The sequence below is a fragment of the Anopheles coustani genome, chromosome 3, assembly GCF_943734705.1.
Source record: "Anopheles coustani chromosome 3, idAnoCousDA_361_x.2, whole genome shotgun sequence".
NCBI classification, from domain to species: Eukaryota; Metazoa; Arthropoda; class Insecta; order Diptera; family Culicidae; genus Anopheles; species Anopheles coustani.
This window is the reverse complement of record NC_071288.1, coordinates 96,548,584-96,557,393: the sequence shown is the minus strand read 5'-3', so window position 1 is coordinate 96,557,393 and position 8,810 is coordinate 96,548,584. Positions and strand designations below refer to the sequence as shown.

Below are 8,810 nucleotides of genomic sequence, written 5' to 3'. Positions count from 1 at the left end.
TATTTTAATCTCTGGAGGTCCCAAAAATCCCATCACAGTTATCAAACCCAAATCATCCGATCAAAGTCTAATCCGAGAATGTAAATCTTTCTCTTCAACAGCATAAAAGTGCCAAAGAGCAGCATCAACTCATCGTCAACGGCGAACGAAGTTGTTCTCCCCAATATCGTATACCTGCACCTTATTACTCTGTTTGATTTCATACGACCCCGGGAAAAAGGCAGTGCCCGAAATGCCGGCGTACGCTGGTTTCGATAGCTTTGCCTCATCGCGCCGGACGGCGGAATCGATCTACTACTCCGCCAAGGAGTACGACTCGGCCGAGGAGTCCGATTACGCTCGGCGTGCGATCTTCGAGGACGGTCCGAACACCATCTTCAACAGGCGCTACGTCGATCCGTGGGACATGGAGAACTACGTCTACATTCGCAAGTAAGTAAGGAGCTTAGAATTCGCAAGGTTCTACACTCCTCTAGGTCGCGTTTCCAATCAATTCGTTATGGAAGCAGCAAGAAATAAAGGAAACGGGTCGCCGGTAATTGGAATGCTCGCTGAGGGATGGGAGCGCGTCTTATATAACCACCGTGAAGGCTACCGGTTGGAATAACTAATACGGTTAATTTAATTTGCATCTTCATGCATCTAATTTAGCGGCGAGTCATAACGCATATAATGCTTCACACAAGGTCAACCCTATTCCATTTGCGCTGGCTCAGGCACACTTTCATTGCCATTCGGTTTCGGAAGCGAATGCGGAATGCGCATGACGGAGGGTACATACCGTCGAAGAATTGAAGGTCGTAGCCAGCGAAGGAACCGGTTGCCGTTTGGATTTGATTTTATTTGAAAAACTATGTGTGTGGAACGCGCTCCGATCGCACGGAGGAGCTTTTCTTGTCGCCAATGGAGACAGGATACTGTCCTCATTCTGCCCTGGCACGGCTTGCCACTTGTGGTCAGACATTTTAATCACCGTCATCGTTGTGGTCTTTGTGTGTCCCGTTTGACGGAGGGAAACTAATTAATGCCAGCACCATGCCATCTCCATGCAGATGAGGTGCGTCACCTAATAGAATATGCATACCCAAGGCAAGGCCTGTCAGCTGCCAAGCCACCGTGACGCTGGAGTACCTATAATTTACTCCAGGTCCTCCTCTTTTCACCACCAATAACTGTATCTTCTTACACTCATACTTTCTTGTCGTTTCTCGTTTAAGGCAAGTGTTGGATCCAACGTCCGAGTCCGAGGTACCCCCGTCGCCCGCCGGTGAACCGATACAGACCAAGTTCTACTACGTGCCCGGCGAGCTGAACGAGCTGGATTGTCGCGAGTGCTCCAGCGCCGAGCTGATCGATCCGGACTTCGATCCGGACGCGCAGGAACTGATCGATCATCAATCGCCCCACGGCCATCAGGACGAGCAGCAGCTCGAGATGCTGGCAGCGGAGGACCACGACCTGCTCGAGGGGTCCCAACAGCTCGACGAAAGACCGAGCGACATGGGCGAAGAGGACGACGAGGGAGACGAGGAGCAGGACGAGGAGGATGGATTCTACACCGAACGCTACGATACCGTTATGGACGAGGATAGCATCGGCGGAGACGAACATGTCTACAGCTCATACACAGGTTGGTAGCCCCAGCTCCAGCTTTTCCGGAAGGAGTTTGCCGCCATCACGATTAATTGAACCGTGCAAGCGGACGTGATGATTGCTTCCTGCTATAGCAGGCCGGAAAGCACATGCACCATCGGCTCGCAAAGTGGTGCCTTTTGAACACGGTGTACAAGAAATAGTGGCCACTGCAAATCACCTTTTCCACGGTCGAGCCGCAGTACTATCGCTTTCAACGTTCAGCCCTCGCGTGGCGTCCAAGTCCCGCAGACAATTTGAATAGACCTCAAACTGTTTGGAAGAAACCAACCGATGATATTTTCGCCACAGGGAAGTCCTAGATCATCACAGGAGATCGAAGTAGGCTCAGCCCGAAGAAGAGAAAATTCATAAGTAGGTGAGACCTAAATAATGAGGCTCACACGGCAGGAGGTTGCCCCTCGCCCCATGGGACGGCCCGAAATGAGGGCATAAATTGTATTGGCACAAATTCAAGTGCACCGTATGCCTTTGGGGCCATTGGGAGAAGGAAAGATAGGCCTGGGTCGTCCGTTTGTATGTCGGCCATCGAGCGGGATTCTAGGTATATGCCCGGCGGAAAGCGCGGTTGGACGAAACCTGTTTGTCCGGTTCGTTTGCCAGCAACTTGAACTGGATGCATTTCCCCACCACTACCCACCCCGGGGATGGTTTCATTCTTGCGTGAAATGCGTCAACTATTGCAAGTGAGCCTAATAACCGCAGCGATTGCACAAAAGAAAAGCTGCAAAGCGAGTGTTTCCAAAGCGGTGACTCCAAAGCCTGGGGCCGTCTCTAGGTGGCCAGTAGGCTGATGTTGACAAATGACCAGCGTCGTCGTCGGTCTAGCATGCCGATGGGGGTACCAACAACTCCGCGGTTAGGCTAAACGGTGGTGGTTATGGTGAATTACCGGTTGCCACCATTACGATACCGATAGAAGACCGCTTCTTTGGCAAAAACCAATATGTGCATGAAATGGATCAATGAAGCGTGAAGAATCGTGGCGGGAGGGCTTTTTGCCGCGCAATGTGAGGTAGTGTTTTGTGTTGTGGAAATACTACCGTTTCATGACCTGCTGCGACGAAAAAGGGAATGCATACCAAGGTGGGCAAAGTTTTCTAATTAGAATTTTCCGGTTCGCTTGCAAGTTGCATCCAGTACAGCAATGAGTTTAGATAAACAAATACACTGTACCCATAAAGTCAGTACACAGCAGGCTAAACCAGCTACAAAAGCCATTTACTTTGTAAGGAACCCATGTTTTAAAAAAGTAAAAATGAGGGATTGTTTCTGGCACTATCCTCTTCATTTTGATGTAATTTGGCCGCGATACGACTTTGGGTTGCCGAGATATGGTCAAAATAGTGCCACAACACCCTAAACACGCACCAAAAAAGTGAATACACAGCAGAATGTTTCATCATGTTTTGTATTGTAGTTTGATTTTGCCTGGTATTTTGGTGGTTGTTTGAAGTTTTATGACATAAAATGAGAACGTTCTAATCAATTCATCAATGGTTGATAACAAATTCACTTATTTTTAGGCCCAAAATGGCCAGAAACTGACCTCCTTTGCAGAAGAGGTTTGATATCATCCGATTACATAAAAATGAAGGAAAACGGTACAATAAAGTAGCTATTTTATTGAACTGGAACATAAATACGGTAGTAAGAGTAGTTTAGCGATGTGAAATGGTTAGCCTTCTTGAAAAATTATCAAGAATCGATCATTTTACCGTCATACTGAATCGGATGAAGCGCATGATTGAGACGATTGTGGCTGCTGGGCCCAAAACAAGTGGCCAAACTGGTGGACAATATTTTATTAGAGGTATGGCCTATCAATCAGTGTTGAATCTATTCAAAAATCATGCACAAATTCAACTTAAAAGCATACAATCAACGTAAGAATTCTCGCAATGGCACCGCTGGCGATGTGATTAGACTCAAAAAAAAACTAAATAAACAATTCCCTCGGGTTCTCAGAACAATGCAAGTAAAGAGCAAGAGTAAATTGACTATTTTTCGAAGGGATGGTAACATAAAAGTGTGGAGAAAACCCACGGTAGAACTGAATCCCGCTATACGCTAAATACCAAGGTGAAGGCGTCATAGTTAGTGATGTGCGCTCTGAGTGAGAATGAGTGAGTGATTCGAATCTTAATATTGAATGAACGATTTAAATCCTAACAGATAGTTTTTGTGACTCCCTTTGATTTGAATCCTTAACTGGGATTCGAATCCCAAAAGAATGAACGAGTTGGTAAAAGAGTCGCTAGTCGCCATAGAGATTCGAATCCCAATTTGTGATTCGAATCCCAAGTTGTGATTCGAATCCCAGTTTGGGATCACTACATGGGCGACTAGCGACTCTTTTACCAACTCGTTCATTCTTTTGGGTTTCGAATCCCATATAGTGATTCCCAAACTGGGATTCGAATCACAACTTGGGATTCGAAACACAACTTGGGATTCGAATCACAACTTGGGACTCGAATCTCTATGGCGACTAGCGACTCTTTTACCCACTCGTTCATTCTTTTGGGATTCGAATCCCAGTTAAGGTTTCAAATCACCTCGAAGGTTAATAAATCATTTTACACGTTTTAAATCACAAAAGAGTGACTTAAAGATTCGAATCATCGTTATGATTATTCACTCTGATTCAAATCTCTAAAAAGAATTGTTATTCTCATCACTAGTCATAGTATGGGGCTGTATGGGTGCAAGAAGGGTAGGGAATCGGCAAATTATAAAAGCCAAATTGATCAGTATGTCAGCATAGATCTCATACACTATTGTTAACACCGTTTTGGCCACTTATATTGCGCCCAGCAGCCACAATCGTCTCAATCATGCGCCACATCCGGTTCGATAAGACGGTAAAACTATCGTTTCTCGATCAAATTGCAACACCGTCCTCGTTTTTCCGTTGCTAAACCACTCTAGCTACTGTTGTTTGGTTTATATTGAGTAAAATAGCATCTTCATACTAACTTGTTGCTACATTTTCGAACAATTGGATGATATCAAACCTCTTCTGCAAAGGAGTTCCGCTTCTGGCCATTTTGGGCCAAAAAAGAAGTGAATTTGTTATCAATCACAGTTGAACTGAATTAAAACGTTCTCATTTTATGTCATAAAACTTCAAACAACCACCAAAATACCACGCAACAGCAAACTACAATACAAAACATGATGAAACATTCTGCTGTGTATTCACTTTTTTGGTGCGTGTTTAGGGTGTTGTGACACTATTTTGACCATATCTCGGCAACCCAAAGTCGTATCGCGGCCAAATTACATCAAAATGAAGAGGATAGTGCCAGAAACAATCCCTCATTTTTACTTTTTTAATACATTGGTTCCTTACAAAGTAAATGGCCTTTGTAGCTGGTTTAGCCTGCTGTGTACTGACTTTATGGGTACAGTGTATAGTAAAATTAATGGTATAAAACTTGAATTGTCTGCAAAATACAGTATTTTCTTAAATGAATCTCATAACTTTCTCTTCAGCAACATGTCAATCGATTTTGCTAAAAACTGAACCGTGTAAGACAATCACTTGTCTTCCGTGTTCACGAGCAACCTATTCCTACCGTATACCATCCATAATTGGTATAATTGTGCAAGCATAATCGATCTGCCAAAAATAAACTATCGGTGCTCGAGTGGCTGCACCGAACGTAGAAACAAATCGGCTCCAGTGTGCGGCTGCGTAACAGCCAATTTCATCATCCGCCATCGATCCGCCATCGATCCTTCGTCGGAAAAACAACAGAAACTGGAACACCAGTAAAACCCCAAAACTGCTCTGTAGCTGCATGACGCGCCGAAAGTGAAGCGGGAAAAGAAAAACGAATCTGAATTCGTTTTGATTGATTTTATTTAGCCATTGCGACTTACTGGCCAATAAAACTGGGGAATTGATCGGCAGTATGTCATGGCTTGCTTGGACTGGGTGAAGGATTACGCGCCGGAGAAAAGCTTCACGACGGGGTGAACTGAGACAGAGATTTTGTGTGTCGTGTGACGAACAAACTGGTGGCCTAATTTTGCTCGGAACACGATCGAATGATCATGATGCTCGATCATCGCGTGATCAGAAGCTTCGAGGGATTTAAAATAAAATGGGAAATCATGCTTAAATCATGCATCGGGAATGCTAAAATCATGCATAATTAATTCATTTAAAAGGATAAAGTGTAACAAATAGAGAGAATATTCAACAGGAGTATCAAAGGAGGAAAACAAAACTTTGAGTCTTTAAACTTTTGACGAAAAGACAACGTTTAATTCAATTTCAGTCAAGATTTAAAATGTTATCACTAATGAATGAACGATGGAATGCGTCTATGAGATATTTTAGTATGTTGTTTTCCTTTGCTACATGTTCTTCTCACTTTCGGCGTTTGATACAGTGCTATTTGAACAATGTTTATGTAAACCTTTATTATTTTTTCTCCAGTTTTTTTTTAGTTTTTCGTTGTTAAGTTTCAACACACTCTATTTTGGGTTAAATAATGCGCGTTCATCACGCAACGGATGATTTGTTTGTTGTTTGCATACGAGACAAACAAACAAAATACTCGCGAAAAAATTACTGAGGCTTTTCTCCACACACCCTCAGCCTCGTTAGATAAACATTCCGGGGGGATTAGAAGCGTAAAAAAGAAACTACTATGCGTTTGTGAACTCTCCCGATTCGATCGGGTCATGGTTTTCTGCCGACGGATTCTCTACCAGTCCAGAGTCTGTTCAATTCTGATCTGTATCTTCCCTTTTTGGTATGTAAAGAAATCGTTGGAAGGGGTTCGGTTGGAACAAGCAGGCAACGGAACTTTGACCAACATAGGGAACCGAGAGTCCGAGTTCGTTCGCCGGTGAACGAACGAGTGGCTCGAAGCAAATGGACTTGGAAGCAAAACAGGAAAACACAATCGCCGAAGAGGAGAAACACGCGTTCCAACACAGCACAACAGCGACGAGCGTCTTCGCATTTCCCATTTCCTCGGCGGGTAGGGTTTGGTACTAAGGCCACGGCGGTTGGATTTCCGCGTTTCGCGCCGACGCGAATGTGTGTCCAGCTCCAGACAACGATAGCGAACGACAGCATGGCGGTATACCGCATAGGGCAATGGCGGCCTCTTCAGCGGGCCCGGAAGGCTGCTACCGAAACGAACCGAAGCCTATACTAAGGGTTGCTGGCTTATTTTTTCTTAACCAGCAACGTGTTTGTTCGCACTTATCCATGGCCTTTCGTACGGCGACGGACGCACCGGTTATACCATTTACCGTGCGATCATGCACCCGAGCAGATCGGCTTTCGGAGCAGAGCATCGCGAAGGTCTCGCGTTTGGTGGTGCAGGTGCAAAAGTTGTCGGTGTTCCCGTGGCCCAGTGTTCCATTTTCATCCAGGAAAACGAGTGCACAAGGTTGTCTCGTGCAAGATAGCCCGCTGTACCCGCAATGTGACTCCGAGTGGAGGAGAGTGTTTTAATGTGCAAGAGGTTATGCCAACCACCAATTCCCTGTCAATTACTGCTACATATCTCGGGAACATTGTTTTCCCACCCGCGCAAAATAGTTTGCACTAATTACTTGAGTGCAGCGGAGGAAGTGATAAACTTTTCCAAGCCTGTGTTGTGATCATCTCGTGTCGGAAACTATCATCCCGCAGCGGAAGAAGACGAACGATGTACGAAAAACGACCGGAATTGGTCGTTAGAGTGCGATGTAAGTGTGTGTGAACAAAAATGGGCTGTAAAATGGGGGACTCGCTCTCGGGACATCCAAGAAAAGCCCAAGGGGGTTTGTGCGATAATGCGATAATTGGGCCCTTGGTGTTGCTCTCGTTATTGTAATTCGTTTTGGAGTAATCAGTTAGGGAAAGTTCGAGTGTGATTAAGTGGTTATATTGTAGAAAAAAGTGCATTACTTAGCTTGTGCACTTTTGGGTGCACTATTCCACGATGCGGTGAAGTTTTGCTTGAAGTGAATGCAGGCCAAATATTCTTACGAAGGTCATATCGAAGGTTTTTAAATAATTGACCGTTTTTTGGCAAATCCTTTCCATCGAGGCATTTCCACCAGAGTTGCCTCCCTTCCATATAAAGTCGATCGAGGTGATCTGGTTTTCAACTTCCCTTTTGAGTGACATTCCGTTAAATACCACCGTTCGGATCTTGGTGTCACCAAAAGGAAAGACAACCGCACGGAATTAAATGACCGTACGAATAAAGCAATGTGGACGACTTTCGTGAGGAAGCGACTGTGGCAAAGATTTTGATCCAAAAGCGAAATACGATCAAGTTTTAATAAAATTTGCAGTTTGTCTTAAACATAATAAAAGTGATGAAACAAAAGTACTGATTAACCATTCGCTTTACTTTCTTTTTCGGATCAGATCTGGAAACGTCGTCCACGGAACAGCCAAGTTCGTGTGACAGTTCGATGTCGGCCCTGCGACTCCACACTCCCGGCTTCGGTAAGAGCGCTTCTAGCAGACGCCCGATCGTCCTTCCGAAGCCGCTGCCCCAGCTGGAGTTTCCCGGACCACCATCGTACGAGTACTACGAACCGAGCTGCTGCTACATGCCACTGCCACCGCCGCCTCCGCCTCCACCACCGCCGGCACATCATGGCCACTATCATCACGCGCTGCCGTTGGTGCCGCCATCGATGAGCATGGGCCCACCGTCGGTGGCCGGGACGATCCTGTCCGATCAGCACAACTACTACACGCTGAACGACTGCCTCGAGTGTGCCCGGCAGGAGGCGGAACACGTGCCACTGTACGCAACCACCAGCAGCACGAGCCCCACGAGGCGGCGGTCCCGCAGTGTCAGCGTCGTGAGCCAGAGTATGAGCCTCGCTAGGCGCCCGAGCCAGATGCTGGATCCGGCCACCGCCATCGCGATCGCAGCGACCAATGCTAACGTATGTTACACGCCGCAACATTTCAGCTTAAGCAAGAAGGGTCTGCTGCAGATCGACTACTCCTGCAACTGGAACAACCTCGATCGATACATCGCCAAATGAGAGCATCGTTCCGGGATGACTTGAACAGGATTGCTGCCTCCCTATTGTCGTTTAAGATAGGAATCTCATCGATGCACAACAAATTGTAATCTTAAGCTAATTTAATCGTACGAAATATGTATTTTATCGTTTAC

At 45.8% G+C, this 8,810-nt stretch overlaps 1 protein-coding gene across 1 annotated transcript; it reads left to right on the top strand.

Moving 5' to 3' along the window:
* The first annotated feature begins 232 nt into the window (after window positions 1–232).
* On the top strand, window positions 233–8,676 carry LOC131259319 (histone-lysine N-methyltransferase SETD1B-like). Its single transcript, XM_058260776.1, has 3 exons — window positions 233–432; window positions 1,218–1,630; window positions 8,042–8,676. The coding sequence occupies exons 1-3, from the start codon at window positions 233–235 to the stop codon at window positions 8,674–8,676; spliced, it is 1,248 nt and encodes a 415-aa protein (XP_058116759.1).
* The last annotated feature ends 134 nt before the right edge of the window (window positions 8,677–8,810 follow it).